This window comes from Battus philenor, unplaced genomic scaffold, assembly GCF_028537555.1.
Source record: "Battus philenor isolate CCGP_79_NKW_IND1 unplaced genomic scaffold, ilBatPhil1.0.hap1 SCAF_9, whole genome shotgun sequence".
Classification (NCBI taxonomy): Eukaryota; Metazoa; Arthropoda; class Insecta; order Lepidoptera; family Papilionidae; genus Battus; species Battus philenor.
The window spans coordinates 10,856,899-10,881,115 of NW_027181759.1; the positions used below are offsets into that span (position 1 = coordinate 10,856,899).

Here is a 24,217-nt window from a genome sequence, read left to right on the forward strand (position 1 = left end):
GGGACAAGGAAATCGTAAGTAATGTTTAATACGTTATATTTTATAGACATGTGCACCACCACAAGAGTAAAATTCAATGAATTATTTGAGTTTTGTCTGCTGAAGTGTACTGATATTAATTTTTGCTTTGTTTATAATGGGTCACTGGAAGATTTCCTGTCGCAGTTTCTCAAATTAAGCTCAGCGTCATCTCCCCGGAATAGCAGGCTGGAGCAACCGACCAGTCTCGGTTATTAAATTACATAAACGTTTACGTTTGTTAATAATACATATTGGAATTAATAGTTCGATTAGATCTTAAAAATCTATAGATCATACCAGCATTGCTCCTCTGAACACTCGGATATTGACATTTTTTTTAGGCAGGTTTTAACTCGTTTTCCGTGGCTTCTGCATTAATATAAACGCTTCCGACTATCGTTTTTAATATTATTTTAGAATAAAACCTTTCACCGTACTCTTTTTATCACAATTTCCATAACTGGAATGTTGAGATCAAAAGCACATTATTGTTTTTACCGTGCACCCAGCATGCAGTTGCCTTACCAACCATTATAGATTCTGTGGGTTTGAGTCGGTATAGAACAGAAAGCGGTGAGCCTAAACCTCGTTTACGTAACTTCGCTCGAAGGCTTCCCGGTAACATCAACTTGGGCCGTTACATGCAATATTACCGGATTCCTAACAGGCAAATAACATGATGGCATTTTTTTTAAATTTGAAATTGAAAATCCAAAATTCTTAATTCAACCTACGACGGATTACACCTGCGATGATGAATGCTTCAGATCTGCGAAAAACTGACGAGACTTGATGGGAACATACATAATATATATCACAAAATTACATAATATACATTAAATTATCAGAAGGCGAACAAATTATTCCCAAGGTGTGCGCATCTTCTATTTGAATTCTTAACCAAAATGCAATATTTGAGTACAAAGTTCCCAATGTTGAGAATCAATTTCACAGATGTTATAAAAATTCTTAGAAGAATATCGTATAAAAAAATACGAAATTATATTAGTTAAAGCTATGTATTTTTACAAAAGTTAACAAAATTAAATACTTATTTAACAATAGATAAATGTCGAGTTACAATTAAAAAATATTCACTAAAAGATAATATTATTAAATAGTGATTATACAAGTTCATAGCTTATAAGTCTTAAACAGGCAATTAATTGCTTGCTGAGCGTCTTCAAAATATTTTGGATTGTCGGCCCTGTTTGATCCATAGAACGGTTCTAATGTTGGTAGTGGAATATTATTCTTGTTTACAAAATTGCTGCATAAACTTTGGTTCATATTATCCCGGAATGGCAGGTTGTTGGTACGGGAAATAAATTTAGTGGTTTGTGGAGTATGAAAACGATTTTTCGTGTTATGTTCCATTCTCTTCATTCTTTCCACATTACCTTTTATTGTCACAAGAATCTTATGATTTTCAGGAATATGAAGAAATTCTGTGAGGTCCTGAAACATGAAATTTAAAATAAAATTTAAATTATTAATAATTCATTGATATTCACATAATTTTTATAAAAACATTTTGTAGTCTTCTCACGGTTTCATTTAAGTAAATTTATTACAAGGACAAAACCAGATAACACAAACTGTACTATTATGCGTGGCCGTTAAAAATAATGTAATTCTCGCGGTACACATGACCTAATCGGACTGGCAATTAAGTGCAGCCAGGTACATAGTCGCTTTCCCTACGCTACCAGCGACACACACATCTGCTTAAAACAGCACACATCCAACAATTTTTTTTTTAAATTGAAGTGTGTATTTTAATTCCTACAAATATGTACATGTTATGTCATCTTCTAAGTTCGAAAATTAAAAAAAAATCATCTTTTAATGAACTAAAACATATCCTTAGAGAGTAAGCAATATTTTCGTACAATTTATCATGTTGCTGCCGATTATTTAAAAAAAAAAAAACAATAAAAATTGAGGATTATTTCATACACTGCCCCGGAAAACAAGTAAAGATGATAAATTTTTTTAACAATTATTATAAAACAACTAGCTGATCCCGCAAACGTTTTTTTGCTATGTATGTTATTTCTAGGAAACATTAAAAACAAATAAAAATAAGGTTTCATCGTAGAGGGGTGAAAATTTAGGGTTGTATGTATTTTTGTATGCTGTATCATAAAAAAAATATTTTGTCAAAAAAAAATGTGGGGTGGGCCACCCTTAACATTTAGGGGGATGAAAAATAGATGTCCAATTCTCCACCCTGGCCGATATGCACACTAAGATTCACGAAAATCGGTCGAGTTCAGAGGAGTTCAATCACGTACACCGTGACACGAGAATTTTATGTTTGAGATTTAACACAATGTTACTTCTTCTTAGTCAAGTTATAATCTTACATGAAACATGACATAATTGGTGACATTGTTCTGTAAATATGGTCTTAGCGTTACGTAGAGAAAATTAATAGGCATTATGATCCTAGGCTTGAGCAATATCATGCAAAAAGGATAAGCCATATCATAAAAAATAAATTACGTTACCTGTTTAACTTTGTCGTACTTTGAAAAAAGCCACAAGTATGTAGAAAATATACAAAACAGTTGAGTTTCGCTGTTACTATATCGCCACATGAATTTAATAATGGGCGATATGCGATCTCTCTGCAACAATAAAAAATACAGTACATTTTTTTATATGAAATAAATTATCACTGCTGACCATTTAGAAACACCTTTGTTAAGCTGTGTATAGCTTTTGTAGCAATAAGGTTTTACAAGACAGTTCCCGAAGAGCTTATTCTAGACATATTTGTTCGTTTTTTCCTATAAGTAACTTTTATCTTTAAGGCTATAAGGCTATCATAGCTGATGTATTCCTATGGTATATCGCCATTTTGATGTTATTATTATATAGTAAAACTAACAACTGTAAGTAATTATAAAGAGTGATTGGTATACATGAAATGAATGTACAGCTAATTTCTCTTCAAAAGCCACTTCTTACACCTATTTCTAATCACCGTATATAAATTGATCACTGGCCATCACAGGCCAATAACTTCTGGCAGTACAAAGATCTGCAGTGCCAGAGAGCAATATTTGATTTTATTATGTAGTAAGTCGAATATTTAAAACACTTTTTCGTACTCGTTTCGTTAGTTTTATTTCGTACTATATTATTATTACGTTATTTACTATTTTTGTAACCATTAATTTGTGGATAAGGTGTACCATACATTAGTTGACAGTAAATGAGTAGTAAATGCACCCTTTTAAGTCTTTTACACCTATAAACATAACCAATCAGTCTGTGTAAGACAGTGTAGTTTTTATATTGTCATACTAAGAACTCTGGGTTAATATACTCGTATGAACGTCACAGACGTCTAATGGAGGTAAGTAGTGGATAAACCACTGTAAGGTCATAGCGGCTCCAGAGGCAACGATGCTGCAGATGAGCGGGCCCGAAGGGGCTCCAGCATGGTTGTTTACGGCCCGGAGCCCCTCATCCCACTACCAATGGGTAAGGCCATCCCTAGCAGCGGAGCATATTCGGAGTGAACACAAAGAGCAATAGATGAGACACGAGGAGTGCTGAGAAGCAAAAGAGGCAATTCCTACCATAAGTGGCCGGCTCTCTAACGCCCTGCTGTCGCGACCCCTACTGGGCTTGGTGGCAGGTATTTAAACGGGTTATAGTCTTATTATTACATTAAGCGTTACATTAAGCGTTACAGACATTCCTTTGTGCAAGACGTGCCTGGAGGAGGACGAGACTGCTGCTCACGTACTACTTCGGTGTACGGGAATAGCACCCTACAGGGCTACTCATCTCGGATCGCCGAGGTGGCTTTCCGAGTTCGCCGGCTACATCAGGGGTCTGCTGGGATTTCTCGGGGAGTTAGTTGGTTCGATCAAAACCAACCACGACACAAAACGAGTGCATTGCCGCTTAGTTGCGGAAACCAGCCCGCTGAGACAACACAAGACAAGACAGTGTAGTTAACCTAAAAATCAACTGAAGGTAGCAAGTGATGACTTATAGTGTTATATTAGGTAACAAATGGGAAGTGACAGGCCAAAACCTGATAATTCCATAATGTCAAACTTTTCACGAAAGGCCAAAACCGGCAACTATTTTGCCTTTGTGCAATAAAAAAATATATGGATTCTATTGAAAAGATTATTAAGTATTTCTTCTTTACTAAGTATTTCTTATTGTGTAGCATAAAGTCGAAAATGTGACGAGAAATGGCGACTACGGGATGCAGAACGCTGTTATGCAACGAACTCCTTTCCCTCTATTCTTATTATATCATTTGATTATTATTGACCCGTACGTGAAGAATCGAAGGCGATATATTCAAGTAACGAAAGCTTAGAGAAGCCTTCCGCCACGACCGGTTTACTGCGTAGCATTGGACTCCTTTATTATTATTATGTCTAAAGTGTTATTTTTCTACGTAAATGATTAAAACGTAGATTATTTTAAAAAAACAACCAGGTTTTAAATATCAGGATATAAATGTTCAGCTTTACCTTGTACAGTTTCGGTCCGGTTATCTTATACCTGGTCAAGTTGACCAGAATAGCGGCGGCAGATTTCAACAATTCGATGCTCGAAATGGATCTGTTAGTTAGAGATATGTAGTCGTACACCAGTTGTACAACAGAAGTGTTGTTGTCGTATATCATCGGATATACCTCTGTTGTAAACTCTGAAAGGTTACATAAAAATAAAATAAAAAAAACCTTTAATCCTGTATTTTAAAGATATTCTAATTAACATCGTTTCAAATTAAATTTAGACAGGATAAGATTTTAACAGTATGAACAAATTTTGTTCAATAAAAAGTACTGTATTATATCTTATATGATGAATAGATATAGGCACCTCCCACTGATTTTCTTACTGAATTATATATTATCAAGCAGATGAGAAAGATTTATTAGTAAGATTGATTTGATTCAAATTTGTAGTCTTTATCGCAAAATTACAACAGCTAGATATTTCCGTTGAACAAATTGTTTTCTACGTGCCAAAACATGTCCCAGATACTATATAGGTCCCCATAAAATATTATTTTTACAGCTGGTGAATTTTACATAAACAATTTATTTTAGTTTTCACTCACCAAATGACCTGAAGATACGAATGACAGTCTCTATACTGGCAAAGTTCAGAAGAATCTGCACGGCTTCCTCATTACTTTCTCGAAGCGACTTCCCAGTAGACTGCAGCGCGTCTTTGATCCTGTGACGCGCCTCTCCTACATGATTATCTTTTATTCTTAGACGAACTCTATGACCACGAAAGAGTGCCTAAAACATAGATAGCATTTAGTTAAAATATTTGGCCATAAACTTTTATGTAAATTTTAAAATAACTTCAATACATACTTATTTCATAGATTACCTGAATTTTAGATGCAGCCCAATTTTGTCTGCGCTCTTCTTTTACTTTTTTCAAGTTTTCTTTTTGATATTGTATTTGTTTTCTAACCAAATATCCCCTTGCAATAGCCTGGAATTTAATCATCGTTTGTCTTATTATCAAAAACTGCTTGCGCACACTTCTCATTTTTAACTTTTCTCTCCATAGAACTTGTATAAATTTCACACGCCTCATATAATTAGTATACCACTTCTCTGCAAGGTAACGTCTTACATTCCTTTGTATACATATAGCAGCAGTTTCCATTTTCTGCTTTATAATTCTTCTATGCCTTGTTAATCTATAAAGAGCTTGGACAAACAAAGCAGCAGATCGAATTCTGAGGAAATGTTTCCTCTGGATGTATCTTCTTACATATGCCTGTATCTTAATTACAGAAGATCTTATTTGTATAAAATTTTGCCTTTGTTTAGCTGCTATTTTATACAATTTATAGGTACGCTGTATAGTGATAGTTGCGCGTTTTAGCTCCATGTATTGTTTGCGCTTGATATGCATTCGAACCACTGATTGCATTATTATAACTTTGTCTCTGAACTCTAAATAATCATTTCGACATTTGTTACGCAATTTAGTATATTTATACCAAGTTTGTATTCTCCTCGCCGCTTCGGCATGACGTATTTTTCGAAGTACATTTCTTCGTCGAATATGATTCTGTACGTGTATAACAGTGTTTCGAAGTAATACATATTGGAATCTGATTTTTCTTGACTCTAGAAGATTTTTGTAGTACTTTTGAATGACGATAGCGGCAGACTTTAGATTAAGGAATTCCTGTCGTATTTTCTTACTAAGTATGTGTGATCTATAGTAACGCTGAATTGTAACGACGGCTTTTAAGGTACTAATATACCTTTTCCGTTCATCTAACATAAGCGCCCGAGCTCTAAACTTTCGTTGAATTAGCACAACTGATGATCGCAGCGTCAAATAGTCAGTTCTGGTTTTTCTTGTTTCTAGCAAAGCTCTATACATTTGTTGGATTTTTACTGTTGCATGTTTCAACTTTAAATAACTGAATCTTTGTTTTCTACCGATTACATATGCTCTATAGAATCTTTGAATTTTCTTACATGATTCTATAATAGTTAAATATTTTGTACGTTCTTTTTTCATGGATATCTGTGCTTTATACCTTTGTTGTACAGTAATAACGGCTCGACGAAGCTCTGTGTATAATTTTCTTTGAGATTTCATAGCAATTAATGCTCTGTACTTTGACTGGATAACAATAACTGAATGTTTTAATTGTAAGAACTTCAATTTTTGCATCTTCATGGCTCGCAATGCTCTGAACCTTCTTTGGATATTTATGGTTGCTATTCTTAGCTCATTGTATATACGTTTTATATTTTGGGTTTTCTTATATTGTCTATAATAGTTTTGTATTTGTAATGCAGCAGTTTGAACACGCAAGTAGTGCTCTCTTTGCTTCCGTGTTTCTTTAAAAGATCTATAAAACCTTTGAATTGTAACAGTGGCTGTCTTTAACGAAATATATTCTTGTCGAATTCTTCTTGTTAAAATATAATTTCGATAATAGGTTTGTATAATGATTGTTGCAGTTTTCAAGCGAACATATTCTTGTTTAATTTTTTTACCGATTATGTATGCTCTATACCTGGTTTGTATAACAGCACATGCTTGTTTTGTTCGTTCATAACTTTGTTTAATCTCGCGGGCTTTTAAGTAAGACCTGAACCATTTTTGAATTTTTATGGCGCAATCTTTACGGTGGAGATATAGTTGTCTTTCCCTTTTACCTTTGTAGTAAGCTCTGTAACGATTTTGAATAAGAATGCAAGATTTTTTCATTTTTAAATATTTTGACCGCTCTTCGCGCATTCGTATCTTAGCTCTGTAAATATTTTGGAGAGCAATGGCTGCTTTTCGTAAATTTTCGTATGAAGTTTTGCAAGTTCTCATCATTTGCAAAGCCCGATATGTTCTCTGTAGGACTATCGCTGCATTCCTTAATGCAATAAATTCGTTTCTCTCTCGACGCATTTTTAATAAATTTCTATATCGTCTTTGTACAGAAATTACGGATTCCTTTAACTGAATGAACTTTCTCCTTTCTGCTTTCCCCAGCAAGTAAGCACGGAAATATTTTTGGATTAAAACAACAGATTGCCTTTGCAATATATAAGCCGATCTTTCTTTCTTCATCATCAACGTCGCTCTTATACGTGTTTGAATAGTCACCACAGCTCTTCTGATGTTCAAATATCTAGTTCTTTCTTCCAGCATTTTCTGTTGTGCTCTGATCTTTCTTTGCATGTATAGAATTGATTTCCTAGTTTTTGCGTAGTCATTGCGGCATCTTTTGCCTCTGTAAATAGCTTGAATCTTTATAGTTACTTGTTTCATCAGCAAATATTCTTGCCGTGCTTTTCGCATTTTCATGAATGCTATGTAACGATCTTCAATTGTTCGCACAGCTTTCCTATGTGCCAGAAATTGTTTTCGTTGTTTTATCATTCTATAAAAGCTTTGAATAGCAATAATACTTTTTATACTCATCTTTAACTTTTGCATCTGCTCTTTCATTAACAGTTTACCTTTATACTTTTCTTGAATATAAGACACAGACTTCCTTAATCGTAAAAAGTATTTTCTTTGAATAAAACACCGCACCACACTCTGTATGATTATTATTTTCTTAACTGTCTGTTGGTAACGTTTCATACAAATCCAACGTTTTAAATGTGCTTGTATCTTAGTAGCTGCTTCGTTTCTACACTGTTCTCGTTTTATAAACAGATTCTTTAGAAGTTCGCGGGCTTGTCGAACCTTCTTAACGCCATCGTACCATTCTTCAATTGTTGCGACTTTCATCTTCATTTGCACATAACGTCTTCGATAGTACCATGCACGGAAATATTTTTGTATGGTAATGGTGGCAGAAATCACTTGTTGCATCTTTAGCTCTACCATCCGATTGTATTGAATCCTTCGCCACCATACTTGTATAGTGCTAGCAGCATTGTTTAATCTCTCTCTTAACAATTCTTCTTTTTTTCTCTCCTCCTGAATAACCGCATATTTCTTTCTCCACCAAGCCTGTATCACACTTGCCGCTTTAACGAACAACGGGGCTCGGAATACATGTATCAGTTGCCATAAAAGTGATAGAGTTTTCTCTCTATGTCCATCAGCGATGTCTGTAGCTGTTATATCACCCACGATGACAAAATTAGCTTCTTTTAAAGCATTTAGAGCTACTTGAACATTGTGTATTTTTTGCAACCTCGATATTGCCGGCGTTCTTAGCTGACTGAGTAATCCATTTTTCATTAAAATTATCTCCATAACCTTTGTCAGTCTTACACCATCTCTAATGTCTAAAGCAATGTTCAGCACAGCATATTTATACTCGTCCAAGTAAGACTGCTTATGGCACACTACATAACCGAGCGGTCGCAAATGTTTAGTTATGTCTCCAATACCCGCAATTAATTCTCTAGTAAATCGTATTACGACCTCCCTGCTCTCTTTACACACAGCATTTCTACAAAACAGACAAGGGTCGTGCGATATCAATTTCTTTTGTTTCGCTTTATCTAAAAAGAACACCAGCAGGAAAAACTTTTTGAGAGTAAACTTTTTAATTGCTTCCATATAAGCTGGTAGCAGCATATTAGGTGCGCTCGATTTTGAATTTTTACTTTTTAAATATGGGTTTTTAAACATCCGTTGTATTATAAACATTGTTAAGCCTTCAATGTCACTGTTTGATCTTAGAGGTAACACTTGTCCATAGATAGCTTCTAATCCGATACGAAGCCACAACGGATTATAGGACAATAATAACTCCATTATTACTTTCTGTAAGCCAACATCCAAGTGAAGATTTCGATCAGTTCTTATGGCTATCAGCTTTTTCTCTATTTGTGCGTTTAATTTGACAGCAACTGGAGCTATTTCAGGGCCCAACAGCAAAGCGCGCGCGGAACGTCTGAGACTCTCCAATCTGTGACTATTGTGGTAGATGCTGCTAACTTGTTCTTTAGTAGGGGCCACTGGTACGTCTTTGTTTCTATTTTCAATCCAAACCTTCCCAACGTCGACTTTCTGTTCTACGTTACTATCGAGATCACTGGGAGGTGTTAGAATATAGTTAAGCCATCGTTTGAACTCCTGTTCAAATTTATCTACAGCTTCCTCGTCATAATAGTAAGTAGAAGAGAGAAATGGATCAATAGTAAATGACTGAGAATAAACGTTTCCTATTTGATTGAGCGATATATTTTGATTGGCGCTTTTATTTGCCTCATACGTGCTATTTGACAGCCTTCCAGCAAGTGTATCTACACTTTTACAACTACCCTCAAACGTCACACTTGATCTCCTGGCACTTATTGACTTTTTGCCTTTGACATGACTTTTGTTATTCACGATTTTTTTAATCAATGGCGTTGGAATTTTCCATAGTTCAGGCTCGGCCCTCACAGATTTTTTTGACCATGTTTGTCTCAAGATAGCTGATGAAAATTTTGATTCAACATTTTTTTCAAACGTACGATTTAGAGTGAATGTTGTCGTCTGCTTATTTGTTTTGTCTAAAGCAGGTGAATCGTAAGTGTGACCACTTTCTTCAGGAATGGATTGCAGAGGCGGCGGAGTAAGAGATCTAAGGGGAGATCTATCAGCTCTTAAGTCACTACATAAATTTTGTTCATAAAAATTTACAAAATTTCTGTCGTAGGAGTCTCTATATTGTTGAGTTTCTTTAAACAAAGACTGTCTGCACATTTTCGGGTACTGGTCTCTATTGAAAAATGTTTGAGGTCTAGAATCAGAATTTATTTGATGAAAATCTGCACTAGTATAAGGGGAATCTTTTGTATATGTATCGGAATTAAGCCTGTTGAAGAGGTTTGTGTCATTTATTAATTCTTGAGTTTCGTTGTTAATTTTAGTTACTACTTTTCTTTCACTTGAAAATCTTTGTGGGAAAAAAGAGGATTCGCTGATCCGTGAGAAGTCCGTATTTATAGAAAAATTAGGGCTGCTCAACTCCTTTGGAGATGAAGTGTTTGGTATTTTTTTACTTTTCATAACTGGTGTTTCCAAAACGTGATTATCGCGTTGTGCATTATTTACAGCCAGCCACTTATTTGGTGGCTGAGAAGGAGTTATAAACAACATAGAATGAACATCATTTTCTTTGTTTGAATTTTTCATGTCAAGACTGTCATCTAAATCACTATCGGAATTGACACTAATTACTATTTTTTTTTCAACTAACTTATCATTGTTGGATTGTAAACTTTTTAAGGGCGTGAAAACGATGTTGTCAAATATATCTGAAGGATCAAGTTCAGGTTCTTGCTTATTGGATGGTCTCAGAATATTGTGCCCTATTGGAGTGTGTATCTTATTATTTATATATGTTTTTTCATAAGTATTTTGCAAGATTTCCTTATTGTTCTTTCTCACATTTGCAAATATTTCCGATGTATCAAATTTACAATCACTTGTCATGGATAAATCAAATGCGCAATGTGCGATGTACTGGTCAAGAGAATTTTCCTTATTTGAAATTGTTTCACTATCAGTCAATTTATGAAAACCACTTTCTGTTGATGGTAGCTCATTTACTATGGTTTTTATTTTAGTTGTATTGTAGAATGTCTCAGTTTTTTTCTTGGTTATGCACACTGATGACTTTTTTATAATTTTTTTTTTAATTTTTCCAGGTGATACCTTTAATATTTTAGATTGAGATAATTTGTTTTTGACATTCTGAAAATAATAAAAAATCATTAATTAACTTGAATAAATCTGGAACCTTCAAAGTTTCTAAAATTATCATGTGATGTGTACCTTCGCTAGGCAGTAAAAAGAGATTTTAACAGCCATTACAATCATTAAAACATTGTACAAAAAATGTGAAGATATATAGACATGCACAATTAGGTAAGTGATAAAGTCAAAAAAAAAAATTAAAGTTCTTCAAGATAACTCTTTTAATAAAAATGGATGGATAGTTACAAAGCAGTTCAGAATTAGACAGATAAAATTAAAGACACAGGTCTCATTTATATCTGTACTAGATTGATGACAAAATTTTCATTCATTAAAAAATTATCATCAATTCAATCATAGGTTGGGCACAGCTGGACACAAACTTCCCCATAGAAAAAACTGTATTACAAGTAATATTACCATAGCAGATTTCAGGACTAATATGACGTCATGTCTGCCCCTGTTCTCATTAGTAAATCGAATTGTTTCTCTTACAGCTGTAGGCTGCATTGGTGTCCAAGTCAAGGTTAAACAATAACATGTTTCTGGCTCTAAGATAAGCCAATCCCTGGGCAAATCTATTACTAAACCCACTGGCAATGAACGCCCGAGTGTAATCTGTAAATAATGAAAAGATTGAATAGATTTTATAGGTATAAGAGATGTATTTGTAAACGGATTAATAATTTACCATCTTAAGTTAGTGATACATAATGCCTTTGCATTTAGTCCGACATTACACAAGTTGTAAAAAGACAATAAATTAAGATATAAAGATAATAGTAAAAACAATTATGAAAAAAATGCAGAAATATTTATTTTCTATAACTAACAAAATATTTTTTATATAAAAGTACTTTGTAGAAATTAATTATAATGGATAAGGTTCAAGTTATCATAAAATAATACTTGGGTGTTTTTACGATATGGATACTTTTTTGAGATCAGGTTATAGGGTGCATACAACAGTGTCTAGATAAGAACCTGCATGCACATGTGCACCTCTCTTTTATATATATATTGACTCATTTACAGGGTGAATAGTAATTGGTGTAAAAGCCTTAATGGGATGAATGTTTAACTCAATAGTTTTCAATTAACATGTGATATCTCTATCCAAAAAGTAAATAGTTTCAGATTTAAAAAGTAAGATAATAATATCTACATATTCCTGCAATTTTATGGATGCTGTACTCAGGTCATTGCGACTTGAGTGTAATGCCATGTTATTAGCATAAGTGACAAACACAATGTTGTCTTATTAAGTTAAATCAGAAGTGAAAACTGAAGACCATATACAGAATTGAGCACAACATTAGTCCCTTGATTTTAAATAAATAATTGTTCCTTAAAAAATTTGCTGAAAATTATGAAAAACAAGAAAAAATAAACCATGCAGCCTAAAAAGTTATGATAAAATCCACATTATGTTGCATAAGTATTTATAAAACAAAGACATTTTTAAAAAAACAAAGACACATTTTTATCGCTAAAAATATAAAATTATACTAATTATTAACAGTGAAAATTCAATCGGTAAGTACAAAACATAAAAATACAAAATTAGGAACAACATTCATTTTTGCAACTAACTTTTCATCACTACTCAATAACAAGCCACACTTTTATTAAGGGGTGGACCAAAACCTGGTGTTATGGTATTCCCCCAATAGTATTTTATAGCGGTATAAATCATTTTCTGTAAGCACTGTCAAAATTTCATTCAGATTAATAGTAAAATAAAAAAATTTCATAAAGCATATTTATTCTTATTGGTGAATTGTATTATTTGAAAAATGATTAGACTTAGGAAAAAATAATTGGGGGTATTCAAACATAAAAATAACACATTCATATAACTGTATACAAAGCAGAATCCGTAAAAGCTATAAATAGAAAATTTCACCAGACTTTTAAAATAAAATATCACCCTCGCCTTCTCTTAAAAGAAGTGCCAACACTGAGAAGATTACAAAGTTGGGTAGTATGCTAATATTTTATTCGTTCATTTATTATTTTTGTAAAATCAAAGTCACATTAATTTAAGAGAATATAAATATGTATTAATGTAAAGTTTTCATAATTAGAAACAATACAAAGTTAGGATATCATCATATCAGCCAACACCCACTGCAAGGCATAAGCAACTTTGTTGGGGGGACACCCAAACATTGTTTACTGGCTCATACTCCCCTCTTAGTACATTTCGGCCATTACTTACATGAGCTCTGCTCACTGCCACTTTAGACAAGCAAGATTATTATTATTTTATAATCAATTCAAGCAACATGAGTTACATTTTTGGAATTAAGGTAAGCCGGTCTAGCCAAGCTAAATCCGCCACCGGTCAGAGCAAAGAAACAATCTGATTATAATATATCATCTTTAATTAAAGCATTATTAATCTAAAATTTCAGTAAATATTTGGTTATGGTGAGCCCTTCAGCTGAAAACCTACAAGCAATACCGTAATATCAATTACTCTGAAATGTCTGATTGTGTGAATTAGGAAAATAAAATACAAATACAATAATTGATTTTGTAACGGTAAAGCCACCCTAAGTTATTACATAGTCAAAATTTAACTACGAAGCCAATGTTTGAAAGATCACAATTTTTTTTTTGATAACAAAATAGTGTTGTTTTTTATATATTATTAAAATGTATATACCTGTTGAATTTGCTTCAATGGATTGAAGATTTCCAAATATCTCACACAAGACGTGCCAATTTCAACATTTTCAAAAACGACTTGTGGCGGGGTTGAAAATGGTTTTAAGATGAGTTTAGGACATTCCTCTTTTACTGGCTCTTTCTTAATAACTTCTGTTCTTGCTTTCCTAATACGTTCTGGGGTATTCTCGATCTACAAGAAACAAAATTTAAATGTAGTCAACATTCCGTTGCATCAGTAATCTAAACAAAAATTGTAAGACGTTGTTAATTACTTGAAAATACATGATTATTTGTTGCTTTACTTCACACACAAAACAATATCATTAGAAAACGTATCACATTCTTTATAGTAATCAAAACTTGCTCGCTATACTATTTGAATTTTCAAACCAACTAAACCGTCAGTCAACAGGAGCAATATCTTTGTCTGTGGTTTCTTATACAAAGAGTATGTATAGATACTATTTTTCATTTCTTTAACATAATCTTGAAATTCATCACTATCAGATTTTTTAGCAGTTTCTAGGTTTCTTCCATTAATAATAAAATCTTCACTGTTTCATTATTATGGTTCAACTTATTAATTTTTTATTCTACTATCTTCAAACCATTTTTGTTTCAACTTTACACTCAACATTTGTAATTTTTAAAATATCTTAATTGAGTAATAGTTTTATTCAAAGGTTTTATAATTCTTTACAATACTTCTTTAATACCAATCTGTATTGTAGCTTTCTTAATAATTTTATTAATCCCGACTCCTTATAATATTATGTCCAATGTCCAAGGACTGTCGGTTGAGCTAAATCTGCCGCATTTGGTTTTTATCTTCTTAGACGAGGAAACATCACAGTTAAATTATTATCACAACTTAATCATTTTTTCCTTTTTAAATACTCTACTTTTTCAATTTGCCACCTATGTAAATACATCTTTGCGGCGTTATCATAACCAATTAGCTCATGATGCACTTTCTAACATAAACTCTCTCCAGTGAACTCTGTTATTTTTAAATCTAGTCTCGCCTCAAAAGTTTAATTTTTTCAAAATTTTAATTAACTAACTATTACATTAATTATTTAAATTTCTTATTCAAAACTTATTAATTGAATTAATTATTAAACAAAATATATTCATAAGGACATTTATTTCAAGAAGCTAAAAGGCAATATATAATAACATTTAATGAACGTTATTTATCTTATTTACAACTTTTACTTAGGTACTTCTGGTACTTTAGCACTTATTAATTTAGTAAAATAGATATTGGTATATTATAAACGGTTGTGAACCTAAGAAATTAAAAAAAATAAGTTTTAACTTATAATTGTGAACATTCTTGTACATAGCTTTGGTTATTGATAACTTTAGGGGTTACGAGCTTTGAGTGTCCATATCTAGTTTTTTATCCTAACTGAAATGAAACATTGTCGCCATAATTAAAGCGCACGACTTTTGTACACGAAACGCTTGTAAAAAGTGCTTTTCTAGATACGAAAGATAAATAACTACAAACGACTACATACATCTGTGGGAATAATATCATAAAGAGTTCCCACAGTAGCATATGAGTGGCTCCTTGTGACGACGTTTATGTAGCCGTGTCGTTTTGCTAGTTAAGTATCACTTCAAGTCCATCGTCTGTCAATAACACGATACTTACTCTTCGCTTAAAATTTGCTTTCGATCGGGACTCTCGGCAATTGATCGATAACATATGTAGTATTAGTACATATGCAATATTATTGGTGGTGTAATGGTCACCATTTTATGTTAACGTAAGGATACATCACATTGGCTTACATGTAATATTTAATTTTTTATTTAAAGGAAATAAGTCAATTATTTATGGTAATCAAGCATATAATTATAAGCAAAAATCATTAAATTTACTTGACGATGTTAAAAACATACATAATTTACTGTATTGCAAAAGTATTTTACCCGTGTTTTGAAATAATAATAATGTAATTTTTTATCAAGAGTATGGAAAATATTTCAGAACGACTAGACTGTCATGTATTTCGGTACACACGACATTGTCTTTTCAATGTCAGTCGTCCATCTGTCATTTGACGCTTAATTTTTCTCGGGGCTGTCCGTTTGTACCATCGGTGAATCAGTAATCGCATTGATCCGATTTGAGGTAAGCATATGTCTATGCCATGCGCTATTTAAAGACCCTTTTCGATTTTCATAATACAAAAATATTTGCAGGAATCTTGTAAAAGTCATGGCCGAGTCTCAATCGAACGATAACACTACTTGCGTAGTTTGTTTCAAGAATGTGTTGTATTACTCTATTGGTGAATGTGACCATCCTGTGTGTTTTGAGTGCTCGACTCGTATGCGGGTACTGTGCATGCAAAATGAGTGCCCTATCTGCCGGCAGGATCTTTCGAGAGTAAGTCATAAAACATTGACTTTTCAAAATAATATCTTGATCAATTAAATTTTGGCTTCGTTTATTCTATATCAATGAAGTATACAAATTTAGTTACCTATTGGTATATGAATCTAAACCGATTATTTATAAAACTTTATACATGTTTTAGGTTGTATTTACGGAGTCCATACAGCCTTATAAAGAACTTCGTAATCGAGTATTTAGTGATAGACTCTTTGAACGCCAATTCAAGATAGGATTCTGTAGTGAAGATATAAAAAATGCTTATGAGAAATTACTGGAACATCGCTGCAAAGTCTGTGATAAAAATCCACCATTCCGTACATTTACCATGCTTAGTGACCATATGAGAAAAACACATGAGCGTTACTACTGTGACCTCTGTGTCAAACATTTGAAGGTAAGGTTTATTTACTTATGTAGCAGTCTTTGATCCCCACTAGAGAATTTAAAAACCAGTAAGAATCTGGTAAGAATTGTTCACGATTTTTAATAAAATTGTTAAAATTGTATGTAAAATCTTATAAAAGTTTAATTTGTTGATATGTAAAATATGCTGTCACACTAAAATCCACTGTGTATTTCATGCTTGATATTGGTTATTTATTGTACAATTGATAAAAAAATATTGTGCAACAAATTAAAAATTTTTACTCATAATAACCATTAAGAAACTCAATTAATAGTATGATTAAACTCACATAGCAGTATTGCTGTAGCAAAGTTTGGTCAGTAAACCAGCTGTAGTAGTATATTAAATATCAAAATCTGCAAATTGCAAATTTGCACAACCAAATTGTTTAAGAATAATGATATTTAACGTTCACCTATTTCAAAAGTTATTTCAAAACATGCAAGAAAAATACAAGGTTTCTTTTGCCTACATATTGCAAAAACAGTAGTGTAGTAAACATACATTATTTACTAATAAAGTTTTATGCATGTAATGCAAAAACTGTTTTTTCCCTGATAGACATTCACTAAATTTAGTTTGCAAATCTTGTCACTTATATTGCTAAAATATTCTTGTCAATTCTTAGATATTTACCAGTGAACGGAGATGTTACACAAGACAAGAACTAGCTCACCACAGACGAAAAGGAGATCTGGATGACACATCCCATAGGTAATAATTGCAGATGAACAAACAATGTTAAAGTTTCAGCATTTTAGGATTCTCTCCCAAAAATATTTTTTGTCTATATGAAAATCAACAGCTTCACTTTTATCTCTATTAAACAATTGTCTCTATTAAACATTAGTGTATAGAAACAATCTTTTGATTTTACAAATGTGTTCAATAATATATAATTCAATAAACATATTCTTATGATGTTTAAAATTTAGTTTGCAATAATCAAAGTTAATTTTTTTAAAAATTCAGTGCAGCAGTAGTGTTATTACAGGCATTACAAATACCTATTGGCAAACGAGTACAACCCTAATCAGATTATTTGTTTTTACTGCGAGATAATTTCAGAAATATAATTAATTTGCTATTTGTGTTAGTTTACAAAAATTTAATCTAAACAGTTATTTGCTATTGACTTATTAAAAAATACAATAATTATTCTAATTACATAAATTAGTGTGATAAAAAACTAAATATTTAACCACATTTAGGTAAACAAATATATAACCAGAATAGCAAAATGGTTCAAGGTAATTTGGAAATTTTATTGATTCATTGATTGCAAAGGATAATATAAAAGTATTTATAAAAGATTTCTATTTATTAATTTCTGATAGTTATCATGCATAGGGGTCACCCTCTCTGCGAGTTCTGCGAAGAGAGATTCATGGATGCCGATGAACTGTATCGGCATTTGCGTATAGAACATCTCTACTGCCACTTGTGTGACGCTGATGGAAAGAACTTGTACTACGCTTCTCATTCTGCCCTTGCACATCATTTTCGCACCGACCATTACTTGTGTGAAGAAGGGGAGTGTGCCGGTCAACATCTGACAGCAGTATTTAGGAGCGAAATTGATCTCAAAGGTACACTATTCAATCTTTTGTCTTCATTGAAGTTGAAGTTTGAAATCAAAATCCTAGTTAGTAAGTAGTTTTGGATCGTAATTCAAAAATCAAATTCAATTTCTGAAAGAAAGCATATTTCTGTGCTGTGAAATTTAACAATTTTCAGTATGTACATCTAGTAAAAGAGGAAACCCCTTTTTATCGGGCATATTTAATACCTATCAGAGCTATTTTGAAAATATTTATGTTTTCTAATTAAGAGGGCATCAACACTCATGCGGATTGAATTATGAAAGACTCATTTTCAATTGACCTTGGCGAATGGAATGTTCCTACAGGATACAAATATTATAAGGGTTAGATCATAGTTTAAGAGATATTGTAATAAGTTAAAATGTGATACACAGGGTGATTTGTTATAGGTGTAAAAGATTTAAAGGAGTGAATGAATGAAAATGAAAGCTCATTTGCTATCAATTAATGTATGGTACACCCTATCAAAAATAAAAATCAATGGTTTCTGAAATGTTTAGTATCTGTTCCTGCAGACTTTTTAGTGCTAAAATTTATTGCCTTCTGTATTCCAATATAAAAAATAAATTAATGTATGATATTTCAGAATGACCACTTTATACATAGTGATATGAAATAGGTGCAAAGCTTTAAAGTTTACCTCTTTATAGCTTTTATACCTATAACCAATTATCCAATATATGTAAAAAAATATCCTGTCTCTATCAGTAATGCTGATGCGGTCTTTTCAGTGCAATTTTATTTATATTTTTTTTTGTTTTGAGAGAGTTATTAAGTATATAATATAAATGTTTTAGCTCACAAGGCTACTGTGCATGGTAAAGGAATGCCACGTGGCGCGGCTCGACAAGCAAGAACTTTGGAGTTACAATTTAATATCACGCCTCATCCAGTTGTACAACGGGCGGCGCCTAGGTAACAAAAACAAAAATAATATTTATTTATTGAGAAAGGACCACCAGTAGAGGTTACAATTGTACTGACAATTATGTTATGTGTAATTTCTTATTGTAACAGTATGAATATAGAAGAGAAGTTAAGGTTAAAAATGGAAAGCTAATGTGGATATGTGATTTGTTTCAATAGAGTACTAGAATATGATTCTGAATTAAAATAATACCCATATATTGAGAAAACTATTAAAAACTACATGTCAAAAATTAAAATGATGGTAAAATGTAATGCAAAAAAATCAAACTAACACAATCTAAATAACACAAATCTAATAACTATAACTAATTTGAAACATTAAATTCTTAAACTTGGATAATGTTATATGAAAAGGATTAAATGAGATAAATTAAAATAATAATAAAAATTAAAACAAACATAAGTAGACTCTTTGGCCTATTTAACTTTGTTTACTCTGTATTTAAATTTATTTTTACTCTGTATTTAAATTTGTTTACTCTGTTGACTCTTATATTATGTGCGCCATAATATACATTGGTTAATGAGTGAGGTACAATTGTTCACTATCACTATTATTACACTGTTACGATTCAATGTATTATAATTTTTGCACATATACACAATAGTTTATTAAAAATCATACTACTTTGACGTCAGAAAAACAATGCCCTACAAGCTTTCCGGTTTGTCTTAAATACCGCTTATCATTGGTCGCCGTCATGATGAATTTCTATAAAGGTTGCCATATATTTTCCCAAAGTACCTCTACCTATATAAAATCTTGATACTATTGGGGTTACTCAAGTGTAACAAAGGGTTGGAATTGGCAGGGAGAGGGCGGAGCCCCCACCGGTCGTGAGCCCAGCACCTGCTCCGCGCATCGACACGCGTAGCGACGAGCAGTTTCCGCGTCTCTCCAGTGCCTCTCCGCCCGCTAACCTCGTAATGGCCCCGTCCAGGTCATATAAAGGCAAGTTATATCTATAAACATTTTGCTGCCTTGTCAAAGTTCGTACGGTTATAAAATTTTCCCTCTGGAAACCTGAGGTTCCAGCTGCCATCTGTTTTGCTCACTATCTAGTCTGAACACTGCAACTTGATAATCCACTCGGATAGAAATATCGCAAACAGCCTTCTCTATGGCTTTATGAGGTCCGAGCTGAGCAATCATGTTTCTATGCCATACATAATTGATAACACACATTGGTTGTAGACCACCGTCTTTAGGCACTGAGAGATATTGGATGTGGAAATGTTTGAAAGAAATACGATTATAACTTCTAAATATTTCTTATAACAATAAGCATTTTACTTTGCACCAAAAAAAGTCTAACAATAATGTGATCAACCAAATTTAAATAACTCTCTTTTTTTCAATTCAAATGTTTAATTACAATTATTATTTTGAAAAAAAAATACGAATTAGCGATCCGCTATCAATATTTATGTAGCATTACTATTGGCGATTTGTTTTTATTGTAAAGCCAGGTTAATATATTTTATAGGGGCGGACGGCTTAACACGAAATGACAAGAACTTCCCAGCTCTGGACGGCGGAGCTGGACCCTCGAGGTCCGGGCCGCCACCGACGCCGCGCAATTCGGCGCCTATTGCGTCCGCTATACTCAGAAACTGTATGTAATAAATAAACTAGCAATCTTTTTCATCATTAGGCAGCCAATAGATGTCCACTAAAGGCAAATGTCCGAGTGATCATTACTTTCTACTTTCTATGACACCACACACCTATTAACTTAATAACCCAACCATTGGTATATCAAATACCAGAGCAAAGACTATGTCTAGTCAAACTGCAAGATCAGCAAACTTGATTAAAAAAACACTTTATTGAATAATTCAAAATACTTTTAAACATGCAATATTTAATTTGTGGTTTGATACCCTGGTAGTTCATTTTTTGCAATTTTTCCTCCATTTTTGTTATTATTTCCCAAGAGCCAATTTTGGGACTTTCTGTGAATTAAAAGTAGAATTCATGTGAGCAGTAATTACCCGTAGACGTAAATCAGAACTAACAAATCATTAGGAAATCATGACATGGATCATCATTCACACTTCACTTCACATGGAGGATCATTGTTCATGATGCCTGCTTATTATTGTCAGATTTAACATTTATGTAATCCTTAATAATGCTTACTCGATACACTGTCTAAGAAATGCACACTACCTATTATATAGACAGAATAAAGCAGGGATAAGTAACTTTTTTAATTAAAGGGCAAATTTTAATTTTAAAATTGTTTCGCGGGCCGTAACATAATGTAACATTTTTTAATAATTTATATTGATAAAAAAAATTAGAATTAAAAAATTTAAAACTAAGGTAGTTGTATATAAATACAAGTTCAGTAGAAAAAACTTCACACAGCATGTAGCATTTGTATTGCATGTTTCAACATGTCTCTGTGTGCGTAATTCGTCACAAACAAACTGTTTCGGTCCATTGTGTATGTACAATCGTTTTATCATATTTAATTTTATAGCAATATATTGATAGCAGGAGTCGACAAAATAAATTTAATTTTATGAAAAGAGCAGCAAGCGGTCCACGTGCTACTCATACCTGGTCTAAAGCATTTAATTTTAACAATCCTGGTGGTATTGTAACTCTTTTGTGTATTATTTATGTGTTTTTATTAGAATGTGTTTGTGTTTCTAACACTGTACTGTTTTTTAAATGTTTTAATTTATAACCAGCTAAGCCGAGTGTGTCGATTCAACTGCACAGTCAGCCGGCCAGTGCGAGTAACTTTAGGTTAACTCAGACAAGCACTAATCGCATCTCCATACCGGCGCAGAAGAAACAACCACCGCTGAGTGATGATGACTTCCCCTCCCTGAGCGTCGGAAAGGATGACCATCCGAGTATTGGCGCTGGAACCGTGCAACCGCCAAAGGTAACCTAGATGTTTGTCTGATGCGAAATTTTCATTGTTGAACACATTAGCTCTTCCTATAAGAAAATTGAACCGACATGATCTCATCTGGATATGACATTCACGTTCTCTGGGTGTGGATAACCTGTATTGATTAATAAATACCTATCTCTTTCAATATATACCTAAATAAACCAGTTTGTATGCAGTAATGTTATATATAGAATACACAAAGTAAGCATCTATGTACTCTATGTATCTGTAACTGTATGTTTCTTCAGTACCCTGCTTATGACGAAGATATATTAATCACGTGCTTCATAAATGAAACATTAAATTGGTAAACAATCAATTTTGCTTTTGTTATTAAAGGTCACCATGATCAATAGTGAAGAGATGCAGGCATACAAAAACAATAAGGCAAATAATGTATCAAAGAAAACAAATCATAAAAACTCTGAAGCTTTTCCTGCACTGTCTACAACAGCAGTTCCATCGTCCCCTCCTCAATGGATCAACGTCTCTAAATCAAAGGACAAGTCGAAACAACGAATCGACCCTGCAGTGAATCCGCCGAGGAAGCCCACATTCAATCCCGTAGCCGATTTCCCAACATTGCCTGTTAATGTCATGAAGTCTAAACCTAAGAAGGTTCAACAACAGCCATCAACAAACATTGGACAAACTGATAATACAAAGTCTAAAAAAGAAAAGAAAAAGCTGAACAATAATTCTAAAAAAGAAAACCTTTTTGAAACAAACCAATTGAATGGTATAAGTGAAAATAAAAATAAAGAACTGTCCTACATAACTCCGAGTGTAAATAGTAACAACCAAAGTGTGGAGACAGACAAGAAGATCAAAACTGTAACCGATAACGTTGCGACGTCGAGTATAAATCAAAAAAACCGCAACAACTCCAACCAGCAGTTCACTCTGACTCCGAAAGAGTACCCGCCTCTGAATCCAAGAAACGAAAACCAGGCTTTTGTGAAAAACTTGCCGAACGGTGGCTATCCGCCCGGCTTCAAGACGCGAGCCCCGGTCAAGTGTGACGGGATGACCTTCACCAATTCAGCAGGACAAGTGTTCCCCGCCCCGGTGCACACGTACATACCACCGCCGGACTTCGAGCAAAGAAACAGAGCTTTGGTTAAAAAATTTGCCGTAGCGCTAGGGGGCGCAGCTGCAGTCGAAAACTTTAAGGCCGCTTCTCGAGCTTTCCGAGACAGCATCATAGGCGCTGACGACTTCTACCAAACTTGCCAAACAGCTCTAGGCTCTCAACTAGACTATGTTTTTCCAGATTTAGTGGCTTTACTGCCTGATATAGCTAAGCAGCAGGAATTGGTAGTCGGAAGAGACGTCAGCTCACAGTTGGAGGTTTGTCCCAATTGCGGTCAGCTGGTAATACCGGATGACCGCATCGCCCACGACACGGCGCACTGGCCTCCCTTAGCCCCACGTTAATTCAAGCTTAAAATTGTGATACCTTCTGCAACTACATGTATAGCGAATATCATAGGCACCAAGCAAGTCTCAACATAAAACTCATGAACAAAAGCCTTCAATGTTTACTCTGTGCTAAAGTGTTTTTTTTTTTCGATTGGTTTACTAAACAATTAAGGTTTATTTATCTTTAACATTTGTTTGCAGTTGTTGTATGACACATCTAAAACGAATGTAATTAGTTTGCAATGAACTATTTTGAATTTATAGTTATTATATATAAATATTTGTCACTTTAGACTTCAAACTAAATTAACTCTTATGTAACTTATATATGTATAAAAAATGATGCTGCCCTCAATCCAGACTGACTCTTGACATGCAGTTAATAAGATGAATGTGATCTTGTAAAATGTGAATGTTAGATGATGTAAAATATTTCGTTTATATTTTATTTTTACTCACATCAAAACACAGTCATATGTTGATGTTATGTTTTATTTAATAGGTAATTTGTTTACACATTTGTATTTTCGTAACATTTTCGCAATGTTCTCATTGAAAAACAATTAAATGTGAAGTTATAAAAATCTATAGATGTTGGTATGTGTCCTGGTACTAAATAAGAAATATAATTCATGTTCATACTGAAAGA

At 33.2% G+C, this 24,217-nt stretch overlaps 2 protein-coding genes across 3 annotated transcripts; one reads left to right on the top strand and one right to left on the bottom strand.

Annotated features, from left to right (window-relative positions):
• Nucleotides 1–1,035: 1,035 nt before the first annotated feature.
• asp (abnormal spindle) lies at nucleotides 1,036–14,251 on the bottom strand. The gene is made up of 8 exons (XM_068776086.1): nucleotides 14,151–14,251; nucleotides 13,874–14,068; nucleotides 11,623–11,820; nucleotides 5,410–11,199; nucleotides 5,129–5,315; nucleotides 4,533–4,711; nucleotides 2,535–2,654; nucleotides 1,036–1,479 (listed from the first exon to the last, which is right to left on the bottom strand). Exons 1-8 carry the CDS (start codon nucleotides 14,160–14,162, stop codon nucleotides 1,156–1,158), a joined length of 7,005 nt encoding a protein of 2,334 aa, XP_068632187.1. The 5' UTR covers nucleotides 14,163–14,251; the 3' UTR covers nucleotides 1,036–1,155.
• Nucleotides 14,252–15,917: 1,666 nt separating this feature from the next.
• On the top strand, nucleotides 15,918–24,187 carry LOC137932465 (E3 ubiquitin-protein ligase ZNF598). Of its 2 annotated transcripts, XM_068776087.1 has the most exons (10): nucleotides 15,918–16,024; nucleotides 16,096–16,282; nucleotides 16,434–16,685; nucleotides 17,326–17,411; nucleotides 18,048–18,286; nucleotides 19,099–19,216; nucleotides 20,044–20,183; nucleotides 20,719–20,847; nucleotides 21,935–22,134; nucleotides 22,486–24,187. In XM_068776087.1, the coding sequence occupies exons 2-10, from the start codon at nucleotides 16,112–16,114 to the stop codon at nucleotides 23,581–23,583; spliced, it is 2,433 nt and encodes an 810-aa protein (XP_068632188.1). In that variant the 5' UTR covers nucleotides 15,918–16,024; nucleotides 16,096–16,111; the 3' UTR covers nucleotides 23,584–24,187. The 2 variants fall into 2 exon arrangements, with proteins under 2 accessions (XP_068632188.1, XP_068632189.1); XM_068776088.1 differs by lacking the exons at nucleotides 15,918–16,024; nucleotides 16,096–16,282 and having other exon boundaries at nucleotides 16,596–16,685; nucleotides 18,035–18,286.
• Nucleotides 24,188–24,217: the final 30 nt, after the last annotated feature.

Excerpts from the sequence above, each read along its gene's own strand:
- asp (XM_068776086.1), bottom strand. Across the intron at positions 11,821-13,873 it reads CATTGAAGCAAATTCAACAG|ATTACACTCGGGCGTTCATT; the intron begins GTATATACATTT and ends CATTATTTACAG. Across the intron at positions 5,316-5,409 it reads GGGCTGCATCTAAAATTCAG|GCACTCTTTCGTGGTCATAG; the intron begins GTAATCTATGAA and ends TCTATGTTTTAG.
- LOC137932465 (XM_068776087.1), top strand. The coding sequence starts at position 16,112 with ATGGCCGAGTCTCAATCGAACGATAACACTACTTGCGTAGTTTGTTTC. Across the intron at positions 16,283-16,433 it reads GCCGGCAGGATCTTTCGAGA|GTTGTATTTACGGAGTCCAT; the intron begins GTAAGTCATAAA and ends TACATGTTTTAG. Across the intron at positions 17,412-18,047 it reads CTGGATGACACATCCCATAG|GGGTCACCCTCTCTGCGAGT; the intron begins GTAATAATTGCA and ends TATCATGCATAG.